The sequence below is a fragment of the Rhinichthys klamathensis genome, unplaced genomic scaffold (genome assembly GCF_029890125.1).
Source record: "Rhinichthys klamathensis goyatoka isolate OS25496 unplaced genomic scaffold, OSU_Roscu_1.1 h1tg000111l_1, whole genome shotgun sequence".
Classification (NCBI taxonomy): domain Eukaryota; kingdom Metazoa; phylum Chordata; class Actinopteri; order Cypriniformes; family Leuciscidae; genus Rhinichthys; species Rhinichthys klamathensis.
In genome coordinates this window covers 7435597-7454048 of record NW_026606649.1, presented here as the reverse complement: position 1 = coordinate 7454048, position 18452 = coordinate 7435597, and the positions used below count along the sequence as shown (strand labels likewise).

General features: G+C 39.4%; 1 protein-coding gene and 1 long non-coding RNA gene across 2 annotated transcripts; one reads left to right on the top strand and one right to left on the bottom strand.

The window, feature by feature from the left end:
• Nucleotides 1-2286: 2286 nt before the first annotated feature.
• LOC130087771 (E3 ubiquitin-protein ligase RNF12-B-like) lies at nucleotides 2287-2628 on the top strand. Its single transcript, XM_056254249.1, has one exon. It carries the CDS (start codon nucleotides 2287-2289, stop codon nucleotides 2626-2628), a length of 342 nt encoding a protein of 113 aa, XP_056110224.1.
• A 3955-nt stretch (nucleotides 2629-6583) lies between these two features.
• On the bottom strand, nucleotides 6584-8017 carry LOC130087749 (uncharacterized). Its single transcript, XR_008807383.1, has 3 exons — nucleotides 7582-8017; nucleotides 7061-7129; nucleotides 6584-6933 (listed from the first exon to the last, which is right to left on the bottom strand). It is a non-coding gene; the product is annotated as an uncharacterized LOC130087749 (long non-coding RNA).
• Nucleotides 8018-18452: the final 10435 nt, after the last annotated feature.

The following is an 18452-nucleotide window of genomic DNA, read 5'->3' as shown; positions in this document are numbered from 1 at the left end:
ACTTTTTTACATATTTTTATTCAAAAATATTCATTTCTCTGCTGTGGAAGGACTTAGCCTACTTCTTTTTTTTTACAGATAATTTCTCCAGCCTTTGAAAAAATCCTCTCACAAGGGACACGTGTTGCTGGCATGCAAAGATATTTTTTTAGCTAATACATACAAATGAGGAAAGATTACTGCTCTCTCTTTCCAGTAAGTTAGTGGATCATGAGTTCTGGGCAAATACGCATCGTTGAGGTATTTTTTCACTTCCACTGTGGCATCAGCTGTAGCATTGTGTATCATCTGGGTTTGATGGATACGAGTATCAAAACGTTCCCATAAACTGTCCTGTGTTTCTACTGGATGATGTATTGTTGCAGTAGGCGAGCTGCCGATCACAATACACACATCTCACTTTATTTGGGGTTTCTAAATGGAAATGCTCCCACACCACAGATGTACGGCATCTCTTCTGGGGAGCCTCCATTTTATCTATCTATCCAAATCTATCTAGATATGTATCTCTAATCTATCTATGTAATTAGATATATGTATCTACAATCTATCTATGTATTTAGATATGTATTTAATATGTATCTATAATCTATCTATGTATTTATATATGTAGCCTATCTTTAATCTATCTATATATGTATCTATCTATTAATCTAGCTGTCTATAAATATTTATATCTATGTATCTATTAATGTGTCACTATATGTATGTGTTGTGTAAATTTAAATGTAAGCCTAAATATAACTAAACAAATCGCACTATATCACCAAAAATCCGCTATCTCAAAATCAAACTCCTCTCACAAAAACCCACGAGGTCAATATGCGTTGATTTCACTTTTATACAGATGTGCGATTGTGTGGTCTGTTGTTCCCGACCGTGTCAATCAAACGCTGATTCGGCGGATCACACCTGATGAAACACTTAGTGAAACACTTCGAGGCTTCGTTTGGCCATAGTCACGTGACATGGGTGTTTTGAATCACGCTTCGAATCAGTGTTTCGAAACATCTGCGCTACGGGATCTCGCAAAGCTTCGGAACGACTGTTTCGCGGCAGCCATCCCTATATTTTAGCATTCCGTGACAGAACGAACCAGCCACATGAGGATTCAGCGGAATAAGGATTTGCGCCAGCCACCGGCCTCCCCTGTTTCCTGCCCTCAGTATGAGCGCATACTGAGGTTTACAGCCTTGACCTCCCTCCATCAACAGGGAACCGACGTGAGGGAGTTTGCCTTAAGGTTCAACGTGGCAGCAGGAGGATTAGGGATGAATGATGCGGCTCTCAAGGACTTATTTAACTATGCCCTTGACGAACCCATCAATTTTTGGAGGATGAGGGGGCTGGAACATCTGACGTTTGGGGAATTCGTTAATTCCCTGGATCGTCGAGGAAATCCTCCAGCTGGGGAGGCTGCAGTTCCCCCAGAAGTGGCAGCTATTGCTGCAGCATCTCAAGAGGCGGTTATTCCAACACCACCTCACCTTCGCAAGCGCAGGAGGAGGAAGGTTCCTGCTCCTTCCCTTAATTCGGTGGTCCGGGAGGACCCGGCTTCAGGGATCTCAGGTCGGGTGGTCCGGGAGGACCCAACTTCGGGTCCAGTGGTCCCTGTTCTGGTGATCCCTGTTCCGGTGGTCCCAGGTGGTCCCAGTTCCGGTGGTCCCGAGTCCGATGGTTCCGAGTCCGGTGGTCCCGAGTCCAGTGGTCCCGAGTCCGGTGGTCTGGAGACGGAGGAGGAAGAGAAAGGCCTCCTCAACGACTTGCCCGGTGGCTCCTAACCCAGAGACCATTCCGGAGGTGACTGCCATCCCTGACGTGCCGCCCAGTTGCCCTGCTCTACCGGCCCCACCCAAGCTGCTCGCCTTGCCGGCCCCGCCCAAGCTGCTCGCCTTGCCGGGCCCGCTCAAGCTGCTCGCCTTACCGGCCCCGCCCAAGCTGCTCGCCTTGCCGGGCCCGCCCAAACTGCTCGCCCTGCCGGGTCCGCCCAAGCCGCTCGCCCTGCCGGCCCCGCCCAAGCTGTTCGTCTTGCCGACTCTGCCAGTGTCTGTTCCTGAGCCGGAGCCAGTGTCTGTTCCTGAGCCGGAGCCAGAGCCAGTGTCTGTTCCTGAGCCAGAGCCAGTGTCTGTGCCTGAGCCGGAGCCAGAGCCAGTGTCTGTTCCTGAGCCGGAGCCAGAGCCAGTGTCTGTTCCTGAGCCGGAGCCAGTGTCCCCGGACAAGATGGCCGCCACCGGGTCGGTGTCTGTTCCTGTGCCTGAGCCGGTGTCTGTTCCTGTTCCTGAGGCGATGTCTGTTCCTTTTCCTGAGCCGGTGTCTGTTCCTGTGCCGATGTCTACTCCTGTTCCTGAGCCGAAGCCAGTGTCTGTTCCTGAGCCTGTTCCAGTGTCCCCCGACAAGATGGCCGCTGCCGGATCGGTGTCTGTTCATGTGCCTGACCCGGTGTCTGTTCCTGAGCCGGTTCCTGTTCCTGTACCGGTGTCTGTTCCTGTGCCGATGTCTGTTCCTGTGCCGATGTCTACTCCTGTTCCTGAGCCAGGCTCGGTTCCTGTTCCGCCTTGGTTTTCACCGCCATGGCCGCCCGAAGGGTCGTCTCCATCATGGTCACTCGAATGTATCGTGGCCGCCTGATGGGTCGTCTCTGCCGTGGCCGCCCGAGGGGTCTTCACCGCCATGGCTGCCCGAGGGGTCTTCTCCGCCGTGGCCGCCCGAAGGGTCTTCTCCGCCGTGGCCACCCGAAGGGTTTTTTCCACCGTGGCCGCCAGTTGGACTGTCGTCTCCGCCCTGGCCGCCTGATGGTTGTCTGCTTGGCCCTGGCCAATTGCTAAGTCGTCACCCCTTGTTCCTGTGTCCCTCCCTGGTTCTCCCCTCCCTCCCTCCCTCCCTCCCCTCTCGGTGTATGTGTTCTAATCTGCTTGTCTGCTGTTTGGTCTTGCACGTTGGATGTTCCTGTCTTGTTTTTGGTGTCCCTCCTTGGGAACGCCAGGTGGCATCCCTGTGAGGGGGGGGGGGGGGTAAGTGTCACAGTTCTGTCACCCTTGTCTGGGTTTTCTCTTGGTTTAGTGACAGAGCTGTGACACTCCCGGTTTGTCATGTGTTTGTTTAGTCTGGTTTGTTGTGAGCAAATGGCTGTCATGTTATTTCCTTGTGCCATGTGCTCTCCTGTCAATTGTCAAACCCCGCCCATCTTATCTCGTTATTGTTTTATTTTCCCCACCTGCCTGCCTCGTTACCCTCTTATGTTTGTTCCCCTATTTAATCCCCCTGTGTTTGCAGTCCTGTGCTGGTTCGTTGTCTATGTTCCTAGTGTTTCCTGTTCCTGCCAGATGTCTGTCTCGTTTTCTGTCTAGTTTTTGTTTGTAGTTTGGTTTCCTTTTTTTATTAATTAAAGATCCTTCTATTCCAGCACTTGAATCCTCGCTTTACCATTTTACAAATTCCGTGACACCATGTGCTCTACTTCTATTGGATAGTCGCGTCGCGGTCAACGGATTAATTTGCATAAAGATGGGCATCGGCCAGCTTTTTGACGCGCAGCATTTTTACAGAAGTGTCCCATGGACAAGTGGATCCGTACCGTCCCGTCCCGGATCCTTACCGCCACGGTATGGATCCACTTTTACGCGTGACACTTCTGTCGCGGTGCACTCCACTTAATTCCTATGGGTGACGTCTAGCGACTTTAACGCGCCCGTAAAGCGTTTAAAATGGCGGAAGGCGGCGCTGCATTTAAAAAATGCTGCGCGTCAAAAAGCTGGCCGATGCCCATCTTTATGGAAATAAAATCCGTTGAACGAGATGCGACTATCCAATAGAAGTAGAGCACATGGAGACTGGGAGAAGTCTCTCGGGGGTCCATTGTTCTAGACGTCCTACCACAAAAATGCTCAGGAAACATTAGTTCAGAGTAGCGAAAATGGAGGAGAAATTAATTGTGGCGGTTGCAGCATTTCCAAATCTATATGACCCATCTTTGTTGTCCTATAGTGACATCCTTCTCTGTTTTCAATTCATGACTGCTCAATGAAATCCATATTTATACACATCACTTCTCCCTCCAAATTTCAAAATTCGAGAGGGAAGGTTGGTTGGTTTCAAGCAAATGTTTTAAAAACACAACATTCCCCGCTGGCTCAAAACCATGCCCATAGCGGTAAACTTGAGGAACGCCCATCAATGTACAAATGAGGCGTCGCAACACCACGCTTCAGTCGTGTCGCAAAAGTGGATCCGTACCGTCAGTCTCCACAGTGCGCTCTTAAAGGGCAACATTCTCCACCCTTCCATAATCAGCCGATCATGCTGGATTACGGATTAGTCTATCACTGATGTCAAAAAGAGAGTAAAAACATGACAAACACACAAGCCCGTGCAGCAGGGCAGATGGGTGACAGTTAGGGATCGCTCCAGTCGCGGATCAAAAAAACACTCTTCCGTTCCGATTACCATAACAAATCGATTTGCCCCACTCAGTGTAACACCCACTGAGAATTCTGTTGATTGTGCCCTGGTAATTGGTGATTCGATCACACGGAACGTGAAAATAGAGACACCAGCCACCATAGTCACATGTTTGCCGGGAGCCAGAGCGCCTGACATCAAAGCAAATTTAAAAGTACTGGCTAATGCTAATCGTAAATTCTCTAAGATCATTATTCATGTCGGCACTAATGATGTTCGACTCCGCCAGTCAGAGATCACCAAAATTAATATTAAAGAGGTGTGTGAACTCGCAAGTACGATGTCAGGCACTGTAATTTGCTCTGGCTCCCTTCCTGTTCGCAGGAGTGATGAGATAGTTAGTAGATTGTGTTCACTCAATCGCTTGTTGTCTGAGTGGTGTCCGCATATTAATGTAGAATCCATAGACAATTGGAAAACGTTTTTGGGGCAAGCCTGACCTGTTGAAAAGAGATGGTATTCATCCCTCCTGGGATGGTGCTGTTCTTCTCTCTAGTAATTTGGCTTATAGTCTTAGAGCTAAAACATGACAAACTTGGCACCAGGTCAGGAAGCAGACAGACTGGCTAAACCGACCGTCTGGTAGCGGCCTCACGTCCCCAAGGTCAGATAAATCCCATCACATAGAGGCTCTTTCGCCTAGATATCATCATATAGAGACTGTGTCTGTTCCCCAAATTTGGATATCCAGAAAACATCAGATTAAATTTTTTATTGATGTTCAACAAATAAAAAACAGATATAATACAGATGAGCAAATGATAAAGCTTGGGTTGCTGAATATTCGATCCCTTACTTCAAAATCGCTCATAGTTAATGATATGATTTCAGATTATAATCTAGATGTTCTGTGTTTGACAGAAACCTGGATAAAACCAAACGATTACATTACTTTAAATGAATCCACCCCACAAGATTACAGTTATAAACATGAACCTCGTCTGAAAGGCAAAGGGGGAGGTGTTGCTGTAATTTATAGTAATATCTTCAAATCCACTAAGAAATCTAGTTTTAAATATACTTCTTTTGAAGTATTGGTGCTTAATGTAAAAATATATAGTGTAAACGATAAATCAGGTTTGAGAATTATGCTGGCTACTGTATACAGGCCACCAGGGCACCATAAAGATTTTATCAAAGAATTTGCGGACTTTCTATCAGAACTAGTATTGTCTGCAGATAAAGTACTAATTGTTGGTGATTATACATGTATATAATGAAAAAGATGCATTGGGATTGGCATTTAAAGACATTGTAAACTCAATTGGAGTTAGACAACACGTGTCAGGACCTACTCATTGCCGTAATCATACTCTAGATCTAATATTATCACATGGAATAGATGTTGATGCCGTTGAAATTCTGCAGCAGAGCGATGACATCTCAGATCACTATCTAGTCTCATGTAAACGTCACTTAGCCAAAGCAGCAAAGCCGACGCCGTGTTATAAATATGTTCCCTAGTGAAAAAAAAGTATGCCAAGTATACTTGCAGCCAGACTAATTGTCAGTATACTTCAAGTGTGTTAATGATTAGTTAACTTGAAGTGTGCTATTTTGGATACATTTTTTTGTACTAAGTGTATTTTAGTTATAATTAAATAATATTAAAGTATAACTTTAAGTGTATTTAGTGTACTTTTTGATGCTAAATTGAGACAATTTCAAGTATACTTAGTACACTTTAAGTACATGCGTATTTTCATGCTTAAAGTGTACTTTATTTGTGTTACAAGTACATTACAAATTCATTATGAGTGTCTTCGAAACATATTTGGACTATATTTTAATATACTAAATTATGCTAAAATGGAACCACTTCCAGTACATTTAAGTGTATTTCTTTGCAGTTCATTAAAAATATACTTTCATATGTCTTAAACTAGTTATAATATATGTGAAGCATAATTTTAATGTACTTCAAGAACATTTAAATAGCATCAAAAGTGTATTAGCATTACACTAATAGCTTATTATAAAGCGGTTTTATTCAGTATTTAAAATGGTATATTAAAAGTGCAAAAATAATTAAATATAAACATTAAGACATGCACAGACTTCGAAAATCAAGAAAACTTTAATATAGTATCTTGTGTAAATTACATAAGAGTAAAAAAAGAAATTAAAGTAAATTAAAAAGATCAGTGAAATGCTATGGCAGAGCTATATTTATAATTTTTTTGTAGAACATTTCAGTTATACATGTATTACTGAAACGTACACTATGAATTTTACATCACTAAATAAGCATCACAATGCAATTTTCTGAAGAAGAAAAAAAAAGTTTCAGAAAAATAATGTGCAGAAGTGAATAATGCATTATTTACAAACTTAGGCCTACAAATGGCTGAACCAAAGAAACAGAAGAGTTTGAATGTCACATCTTCATCTTCAAGTAGACGATCACTTCTCTGAGTTCGACTCATTTTCTGCAACTGGGGCTTGTAGTATTTGAAGACTGCTTTATCAGAGGATCTTTGAAAGGGAAGAATAATTAATATAAAATTAACCAATGATTAACATTTGTGTATCCATGTTTCAATATATATGTATAATAATTTGCATAGAAATGCATTAGAATTCTGTTGACTTCTCAGTTTACCTTTAAAAGCTTTGGCTATATCCTCCTCAGCAAGCTTTATCCTCTTGTCTGTCGTCACTGTACAGCACTCTATGAGTTACATTGAACATGAGATTAGAAGAAGCCCAACACAATTTACAGTGAGCAAAGTTCAATCAAAAAGTTACAGATATAGTTATTTGCACAATAAAGCAACCTGTGAGTATTAGAGGATATGTTTTATATTGATAATTGCGGTTTATTTAAAACCTAGGGTATTTCCCATGAACCTGTCTATTGTAAAGAAAGATCTAAAGATTTAAGGAAATTAGAAGTTGTTAAAAATATTGTATGCAAGGACAACTAGGACAAGTGACTTACAGCTTTACTAAAAAACACAATTAAATAAACAGATTTTTACATGAATGACTCAAAGGCAGCACAAATTAGACACCTGAAATGGACACGCGTCGCTAACATTTTCCTAACTGTCGACCACCGCTCAATAGGCCTGATTCAAAAATCTCTATAAAAGAGGTGATATGAGATCAAACCATACTTACTACTCTCTTCTTCGCTTGTCTCTGCACTCAGATTTCAGTTTTTCTTCTATAGCAGCTGGTCTGAAAAACAACAAATACTAATATGAAAAAAAAAAAAAAGAATTATATATGCATACATACGGCAATAATGTTGTCAAGCTTGAACTACTATAAACACCAATCAGCACACACTACGATAATTGTCTGGTCAGCTTAAGACAAAGTAACTTTGTTCATAACATGTATTTTTCCCCAAAACTTTTCAAAAAAAGATCATTTACATAATGAAGCCAAATTTTTCAGGAAATCAGAAATAAATACACAGCTTCATTTTGCAAATAAAAATAATGTTAATGCAATGTTGTACATGTTATAATGACTAATTATGTTTTTTGCAGATGCATTGGACAATGTTTTATATTTGTTTTAAGACAAACAAATGTCTCCACATAGATTTTAAAAAGATTTATTAAGATAAAAAAAAAACGTATTTATGCAAACAGCAACTAAAACTTACCAGTAACTTCTGAGGCAGTATCTTCATCTCTTCCAGTCTGCTTCGACGTGAAAAGCTTGGCTCTGATTGGTCAAATTGAATGTAGCTGAACTGAAAAAGACGTGCTGTTACAATTTGTGTCAAAAATACGATTGGCATAGACAAGTAACGTTAATGTAATACAAATCTTACCTAGAAGAATCACAACATAATGAGGTTCCAAATGTCACACGCCATGCAAACTTGAAGAAGCTGGGTAAAATCACGTTTGTCATAACGCTACGTTTCAAAAAGTTAATCACAAAAAATACCACCTAATCCATATGAATCGCGTGGTCCTCCTACTCCTCTAAAGAGACACGATCGCTCTATATATTTTTAACAGTTTAAATTTAGACTTCTAAATCTTATGGAATGCCAAAGCTGACTTAATTAAAAATAAATAAATACATAAATAAATATACGAATAAATGTAAAAAAACAAAAATACATAAATACATACATAAATAAATATACAAAGAAATGTAAAAAAGTACAAATAAATGAGTATTTATACTTTTATTTCCTTATTTATGTATAATTGTATTTTTTCACACATTTTTTTATTTTTTTATTTATACATTTATTTATTTCCACTTTTATTTATTTCCACATTCATTTATGTATTTATGTTTTTATGTCTACATTTATTTATTTTCACATTTATTTATTTATACATTTATTTATTTCCACATTTATTTATTTCCACATTTATTTTTTTCGACATTTCTTTGTCCGTATGCTAATGAGGGGGGCGTTTTACCTCAGACATCAGCAATCGAGCTCAGAGTGGCAGTGCTGAAGCTTTGAGGCCACAGTGACACCTTGTGGTGTGTGACCAAACGAACCGCAAGAGGTGTGCGGACAATATCACATTTTAAGTCATGTATATCACCCTAACTGTATGTAGGGTAGGCTATATAGGGTTAACACACATAGCACACATGAACAGAAACTGCGTCATATCATTAATTCAGACCGATTCATTCAGTACTGATTCATTCAGTTCGGGGGAAAACACCACCTGTTACTGTTAAACTGTACAGCTCAAGGAACAAAATTATGGCGGGGCGATGTGTGTCTGAGCTGAAATGAAATAAATGCTGTAAAAAAAAGCCCATGTATGAGATAATTTTATTATAATTCCCCCCCCCCCATATTGAATGAATCGGTCTGAATTAATGATATGACTCACTCGTTTAGACAGTGACTTACCGCCACCTACTGGCTGTTTTAGTTTGATATTTAAACATACAATTTAATTGATTCCATCATTTCATATTTCTATATTCATTTATTTTTAACATTAATCTCATAACGACTTTTATGCAATTGTATTTGCAGTGTAAAAGCATTCTCCTCTGTATTAAGATTTTGACTTTTAATGACTTAATGACTTTTGTTAATTTTATTTTACTGATAACAGCCATAGTGCCTTATTATAATTATAACTGAGTAGTTTATCGATTAATATTAAGAACTTGACATATATGATGATGTACAGTATAGCCTACCTATTTAATAAGGTTTGGGTAGATATAACATCAATTTATAGGGGGAAATATCACCACGCCCATGGGCACGACAGGTGCTGTTTGAATGGGCATGATGATGCTTCTGTCCTCCACTGCATGGGGTGAGATGCGTGGCTCACTAGCTGCGTTTACATGAGCCCCTTTTGTTTGATTTAAGAATAATTCCAAATTGATGACTTGTGATTAATCAGTATCTAAGAGCAGCATCTATGAAATATGGGTTGTGTTTTAAGCATTTGAATTGTCACCTGTTATGCATACGAAATTATGAAACGCGAATGTAAACCGTGTATTGAGTCGCGTTTCAAACTCATTGATCAATAAGCTTGCGTAGGAGTCAGTGAAATGTGTGCTGGTTTCTCTCCGCGTTCTGCGCTGGTGTGCGAGTCTCATCGACAGTAAACGCAAGCTCTTATCAGCCCTATCCACCGCGTTTACATTGTTATTAATAGTGGATACTTTCATGCGCTTCCATGTCCAAGTGCCTGCTATCAGACCCGTTGAAGTGCAGTTTCTGTTCATGTGTGCTATGTGTGTTAACCCTATAGCCTACCCTACATACAGTTAGGGTGATATACATGACTTAAAATGTGATATTGTCCGCACACCTCTTGCGTTTCGTTTGGTCACACACCACAAGGTGTCACTGTGGCCTCAAAGCTTCAGCACTGCCACTCTGAGCTCGATTGCTGATGTCTGAGGTAAAACACGCCCCCCTCATTAGCATACGGACAAAGAAATGTCGAAAAAAATAAATGTGGAAATATATAAATGTGGAAATAAATAAATGTATAAATAAATAAATGTGAAAATAAATAAATGTAGACATAAAAACATATATACATAAATGAATGTGGAAATAAATAAAAGTGGAAATGAATAAATGTATAAATAAAAAAATAAAAAAATGTGTGAAAAAATACAATTATACATAAATAAGGAAATAAAAGTATAAATACTCATTTATTTGTACTTTTTTACATTTCTTTGTATATTTATTTATGTATTTATTTATGTATTTTTGCTTTTTTACATTTATTCGTATATTTATTTATGTATTTATTTATTTTTAATTAAGTCAGCTTTGGCATTCCATAAAATCTAATCACATTCAAGTAACATACACGCACAGCATATTATCTGATAAACGGAAGCTCTGAGTGAGGTGCAAGCGAGCTCATTATCATAAGAACAAATCACAACCATTTAACGGCTCTGGAACCAATCAGGACTAGTCAAGTGTATTATGCTATTGTTTGAATTTAACCAAGTACAAACGTTTTTTTTAACTTCTCTGGAAAATGTATCTATGATCAATTTCAAATAATATGATGTTGAAATCCTTGTGGGAATTTTAGTAGTACAAACGTAGCATGCAGTGGACAACAGCCTTTTACAAGTAGCCTACAAACAAGTAAAAGTGAACAACATTAATTAGGTATGCTTATTGCAATGCTTAATAATAGTTGACAAATGTTTCTAATACATTATAAGTTGGTACATTGTGAATATGTATATTTTTAAATATTAAAATGATAAATACATACATATTTAAAATATATTGCAGCTAGGCCTTAGTGTTTATAAAGTTCATATATTTTAAACACACTAAAAGCTTAATCATTGTGCTATGTTCTTACACAAAGTACTCCAAAAATGTATTGTAAGTAAGAGCAACATAAGTATGTTTTCTTTAAATGCACTAAAACTTCACTAAAAGTATTCTTGTGTTTAGCTTATTTCTTAAAAATGTAACTAAGCATATTATTATTACCAACGTACTTATAGTGCACTTTTTAGAAATATGTTAAAATTATGCTTGTTTTTAGCATATTTTTAAAAGTATAATTAAGCATGTATTTATTACCAATGTACTTCTAGTGCACTTGTTAGAAATATATTAAAAGTATACTTGTGTTTAGCATATTTCTTAAAAGTGTAACAAAGCATATATTTTTAACCAATGTACTTATAGAGGACTTTTTAGAAATATGTTAAAAGTATGCTTGTTTTTCAATATACTTTTAGAAAATATACTAAAGTACAATTATTTTAAAGTGTGTTAAAAGTTGTATTGTAAAAATAGGTAAAAAGGATGATGCTAATATACTTTTAATATATTTAAAGATAGTAATTTTGTGTTAGTATATTTGCAATGTACTATTGAAAAAGGGAATATATTTCAAATACAATAAAGTATACTTTTTTTCCACTTGGGTTAGACCTATAACTTCTGCCACTAAAGATTGCTTTATCCAGGGACGTGCACAGGGGGGTTGCTCAGGTTGCCCGGGCAACTGCCCATATGCCCTTCTCGACTTAGGTTGCCCTTCCAAAAAAAAAAAAAAAAAATCGTACAATGGATGCAGAATTTCACGTAGGCCTAGATAAAAAATAATAATAAATTTTTTTTTTTTTTTTCGCAAAGCCTCATTCACTTCCATTCGGGCACTCAGCTCAACTGTTTACATGGCTGCAGCTCTGCACGCGACCGGTGCGTAAGGCCCGCCTCCATCTCTTGTCATAGCGCGTCAATTAATGTGTACAACATCCATGACAAAAAGAAACTATCCTTTTGGTCACGAAAAGAGGAAGAAGAAAAAAACCATGAGAGTGAATTGCGGGAACAACAATCAGGTAAACTTGTGTTCTCTCCCCTCTAAGTTTGATGTCAGCAAAGTTTGATGTTTTTCGGTCTTGCTAATTTAGCTGGGCAGGCAGTGCATCTCTTGCATCACTTTGTGCCTGACAAAAGTGAGAGTAAAATACAATTATTTATTACGTTTGTTTTTGATAAACGACAAAGTGCAACGGTGATTGTTTACTGCAGCTCAGAAAACATAACCGCGTCGCGTGTGTTATCGTGCGTTCATATGCGCGTGCACGAAATGAAACGCGCATTTTTCAAGCAGAAATATGTGGAGACCAGACATACTGTACAATATATGCACGTGAATGATGGCACTCCCAATCAAAGTACACATTATACGTTTAAAACAAGACACTGATTATCTAGTCTCAGTGTTAAAAACTCTAAACAACTGCACTAATTATGCAAGATAGACAGCATTTATTGACAATTTGACATTGATTGACTATTGATTTATAGGCTATATTGAATTTAAAATGTTGATTAGCTGGACATACTGGTCAATATGGATGCACATCCCTCAGTAAATAATAACCATAAATCAAGAATTGCTTCAACATGCATAATAATAAATAAAAAAAATCATACTGATGCCGAAAATACCCAGGCAGTAGAGAGAACCAAAGTTAATCCCAAAAGCCAAAGCTCAGGGTTATAATTTATTATTTTCTTCTCATTTATGTTTACGTTAATATTCACTTGTTGTGTTAACATTCTATAGAAAATACTCTATTCAATAAATATTGTTTGTTTGAACCTCATTCTGTTCTATATTGTTGTACTTATTCTTTGACTGTTTTGTTTAAAGGGTAACTAAACCCTAGCCTGGTTCTACCAGACTCTCGTACATTTCATTTGTACAGAGAGTCTGGCCTCGCTCCATTGAGAAACGTTTACTTCCTTGTAGGCGGGTTCTCTGTTAAAGTTCAAAACTATTGGATCTGCCCAGCGTCACTCAGGATCTGCCATAGCCAATCGCTAACGTGTGGTCGTGACGTATGTCATGCGCCGAAACCGGCTGGAAACAACAAGTCCGAATTCCATATTCATAAATCTAAATATCTAAATGCTAAACCTCTCTTTCTTATATTTGTGAAAGAATTTTAAAAATACCTCTTTTCAATTAAGTTGTCTGAGAACAAAAAAAGCCTTAAAAACATTATCTGTTTGTAATTATTTTCCTTTTTTCAGTGTCATGTAATTCTCTTAACTTGTTCATGTTTATTTTATATTATCCCCCTACTGTTTTATTTTTGTTTTGTTTTTATTATTATTTTTTGTTTGTTTTTGTATTATGTTTTCTGTTATTACTTGTGTATTGTTTTAAGCAATAAAAAAAAAACAAGTCCGAATGATCAGAGGATTATGTTTAGAATAAGATGTCTGTCAACGAGAGCTGCATGTTTTGTTCATCGAATTTAAGAGTTCAAGGAACAATTCTAAATTCTAAATGTATATTTGACACTAAGGACAGTGATGTATTCAGTCAACTGTCGAAGCTGGGTGTAATCATTAACAATACGCCGCTGCGGTCGTTTCGGATCTGCCGCAAATGCTGTACAGTGATCATCGTGCACGCCGAGCTGCCCAGCACCAACTCCTAACCTTTCTGCCTCCCTCACTTGGTCCTCCATTAGTGCAACAAGAGGAGACGACAACAACTATCGGCTTTGCATCCTATCGTTCGCCTTAGCTAACTCATTCACCACTAGCGGAGTGAGCTGGAAAATTAAACTTTTCCCGAACCCCGTGGGGAGGAGGGCCACAACATCATGGCCACGAACAACACTTAGCAAACATTGATCTTGCTCCGGCTTTAACTTCTGGATATTCGGCAGTTTTGCAACAACGGACCGAATAGATTTTCTCACGTCTTTCTCCGCTGCCATTACTGAACTCCAACTCAAACTGACACGCTACATCAACGTCATCGTTCTCAGCCACTCCCTCTGTTCGCTGATTGGGCCGGTAAAAAAATTATTTCTGGAAACCAAAGTCTACAGCACAATCCCAGACGTAGTACTGAAGGAAAATAAAATTGAGCGGAAGTGCGTAGGAGGGCGGAGCCAGGCTAACTAAACCCCTGGGCAGAGCCTGACTCCACCCACTGGCAATATTTGAAAAATGCTGGAAAAGTGGGCAGAGCCCAGCGGAGATGGAGGGGACGAACTGAGACCGCAGTGAGGGATTGATTGACAGCTGCTGTCAAACTCGCTAAAATGGAGACCGACTGGAGTGACGCAAGTAGCTTTGCAACAGAGCGGTCATTTGAAGTATTTTCTTCCCCACCTTCATCTGATTTTTCTGCCTTTTAAGAGGGCCAAATCTGAGGTGTGTGGTCATATTTTGGTCCTGAGGGAAACTTAATCGATGATGGTCACCCTGTCTGCAGAACATGCACAAAAAAGTCGCTGCAATACACTTCAAAATGTTGTTTTGAGTAGAAATATTTTATCTCACTCACTTGAAATAAACGTGAAGCTTCCACGAAGAAAAGTTCGCATTAATGTTTTAAATCTTACCTGTTTATAAATCCATTTTGTACAGCGTACAAAACAATCGTCCAGACAAGATGATCACAACAATATTATCAAACTCTGTAAACAATAAATTAACTCTGATTTTATTTTCAATACAATCAAAAACGGAGACGCAAGACGGCAAATTGTATTTGAATGAAACGAGAGAGCGCGTCCGTTGTGATAAAGTAACATGGATTTGCACTGTTTATAATGCGCGTTGCTATTGACGACGATCAGAAGGAAATGCCACAGAATAGAATCTTGCCTTAAAAAGTGCATAGAGCTGCTTGTTTTATTTGTTGTTTGTTGATTTTCAAATATAAAACTATCCTGATCGTTTTCAATACTCGTAATTCCAACTCCTGACTCGCTACAGTAGTTTTGACGGAACCAGATGCTTTTATACCAGGGGCTGCCAAGGGCGTGGTGAGCTCGCACCAAGGGCGTGACAGAGTGACGTCAGAGAGTTCCCTACGTCAGAGAGTACCCCCACTGCAGGAGCTTTCCGTTTAACCTGAAGAGGGCAGCACTCATACGTTTTTACACCATATATTTGAAAATTAAAACACTTTATACCCAAATGTCAAAAAATGTACTCGAATCAAAGAACAGCATTTATGAAGCTCCATTCTTACAGATCATTAACTAAAAAAAGTTGTTTCAGTGTTTAGTTACCCTTTAAAGGGGGGAGGATTGTATTGGGAGCACTGAAGTGTCAGGTGTGACTGTGTGGCAATGACAAATGGTTTACATAGCTCACGACATCACGGGTCAGGTAGAGGGCCCATTAGCAGAATTTTGCTTAGGGCCCCAGGGGGAGGTCAGGATCGGCACTGGGTTTAGCAGTCGATTCTGTTCCCTACCGAAATTCCTGTTCCCTTTACGCAATCATACTACAATTCATGCGTAGTTGCCCGTAGCCTACCATCAGAACTGAATACGAGTAAGAAGCACAACTGAATGTACGGGAAGGCAAAAGGTTAAAAAAGGATTGTATTTTTTCCCGAAATCTAAGCGTTGTTTTTTTTTATTACAAGCGAGTTTTTCCATTCAATCTAGATTATTTCTTTTCAAAAAAAAAAAAAAAAAAAAAAATAAACAATAATATGAGGAACTCTTTTTCTCATGTGTCTCATCTCTGAGGGGGGGGGGGGGGGGGTGCCCTTTTTTCAGGTCAGAGCAACTGCCCCTCAAAATTCCTGTGCACGTCCCTGGCTTTATCAATAATCTTCCTAATCAGTTTCATCATCTCAGCATCCCGGATAGCTTAGAAGAAGTCGATATTGTGACAGAAACTTTTAACTCTCTCTTTTCCAGCACTTTAGACGCAGTTGCTCCGTTGCGCTTAAAGAAGATTAAAGAAAATAGTCCAACGCCGTGGTACAACGAGCACACCCGGGCCCTTAAGAGAACAGCCAGAATAATGGAGCGCAACTGGAAGAAAACTAAACTAGACGTATTGCGGATTTCATGGAAGGAGAGCTCGATTGCTTACAGAGAAGCCTTAAAAGCTGCTAGACCTGCTTATTTGTCAACCCTATTAGAAGAAAATAAACATAATCCTAGGTATTTATTTGAAAAAGTGGCTAAACTAACGAAAAAGAAAGCCTTAAGCCCAGAAGTGTACAAGCAACACAGCAGTAATGACACTATGAACTTCTTCACTTATAAGATTGATAATATCAGGGACAAAATTATAACTATGCAAACGTCTACTACAGTATCGCATCAGGCAGTGCATTGTAGTCTCCCTGAGGAAAAATTTGGTTCATTTGTTGCTATAGGAGAGGAAGAATTTAGCAAATTTATGAATTCATCTAAATGAACAACTTGTATGTTAGACCCTATTGAGAATGAGAAGGTGACGTCACGCGTATCACTCCGTGTTGCATTGTGGGAAGGATTCGCCATCTTGGTAGGATACGCTATCCGTTGTCATGGTTACTTCGACCGTGAGACCGAGAGAAATAGCGACAGAGAGAGAGCAGCTTGATATTTGTTTGCATTTTTGCGATGAGGCACAGTTTCTTGGGAATAAATGAAGAAGGGGGAAGCAAAAGGAAAGGGGCTCTATCGGGAGAGACTAAATAACAACACAAAGCAGCGTTATTTAGAGAAACTACTTGACATCAACATGGACCCGTACGACCTGCTACAGAATGGACGAAAGACCAAAGCACTACCACCTTTCACATACGCTGACAAAGTTAATTACCTGGTTTGTTTATGGTATCAGTGCCTAACGTTACTACCTACACAATGCAAGAGTTCAGAAGCTTTAAGTCATTAGAAGCTGGACAAGTCTGTTGCGGCTGGGTGCAAGACTTAGAAACCCCCAAACCTGTAACGTTAAACTGCGAGAGTTCAGTCATACTTGATGTTTCATTCAGGCCTCATTCATATGTGGAAATAAATCTGATATGAATCAGATACGTGCATTTGCACCTGCCGTGCAACGTTAAGCGAATAGATCGGACATTCCCCTGTCAATGCGACGTAGCTGCTACGTCATTAAAAAAAGTGTATTTTTAAAACATTTCACGGTACAGATATATCTATAACAAATGAAACAACTCTAGTTGAATAACAGAGTATTAATTTCGTTCGTTTGTGTTAAATAAAAGGCGAACTGTGCTGAAATGTGTTGCTTTTGAAAGCAGGCTTTGCTCGCTGTTGCTGCTGTCAGTTTATTGACAAGCAGTTTCTCTAAGCTGGTTGCATTGTAATTTAGTCTCTCCTGATAGAACCCCTTTCATTTCTCTTCCTTCTCCATATCTTCCAAAGAAACTGCGGCGTATCGGTAAAATGTAAACAAATACTAAGCTGCGCTGTCTCTCTTTCGCTATTTCTAGAATGTTTAGTCGTGCCTCTGTGAAGTTCTGAAGGCGTTGCCCCTGGCAACCAATAGCGTCTCCTACCATCATGGCCGACCGGCTCAGACCCCGCCCAAATCGGCACGTGACTCCTCACTCTCAATACCGACTAAGCTACTGAAAGAGATGCTTCCAGATGTCATAGATCCTCTTCTCAATATCATTAATTTGTCTTTGTCTCTAGGATATGTACCAAAAACCTTTAAGCTGGCTATGATATAACCGCTTGTTAAAAAATCGCAACTTGATCATACAAAATTAGTCATTTACAGGCCGATCTCGAATCTGCCTTTTCTGTCAAAGATACTGGAAAAAACAGTATCCTCACAACGGTGTTGCTTTCTTGAAAGAAATGATATCTGCGCGGATTTTCAGTCAGGATTTAGACCGTACCATAGTACTGAGACAGCTCTTATCAGAGTCACAAATGATTTGCTCTTATCATCCGATCGTGGTTGTATCTCTCTATTAGTGTTACTCGATCTTAGTGCTGCATTTGACACAATTGACCACAACATTCTTTTAAGAGAGACTAGAAAACTATGTTGGCATTAGTGGAATTGCATTAGCATGGTTTAAATCATACTTATCTGACCGTTATCAGTTTGTAGCATTAAATGAAGAGATGTCTTATCGATCACAAGTTCAGTATGGCGTACCACAAGGCTCAGTTCTAGGACCGCTGCTGTTCACTCTGTACATGCTACCCTTAGGAGATATCACTAAGAAACATGGAATTAGCTTTCACTGTTATGCCGATGATACTCAGCTGTATAT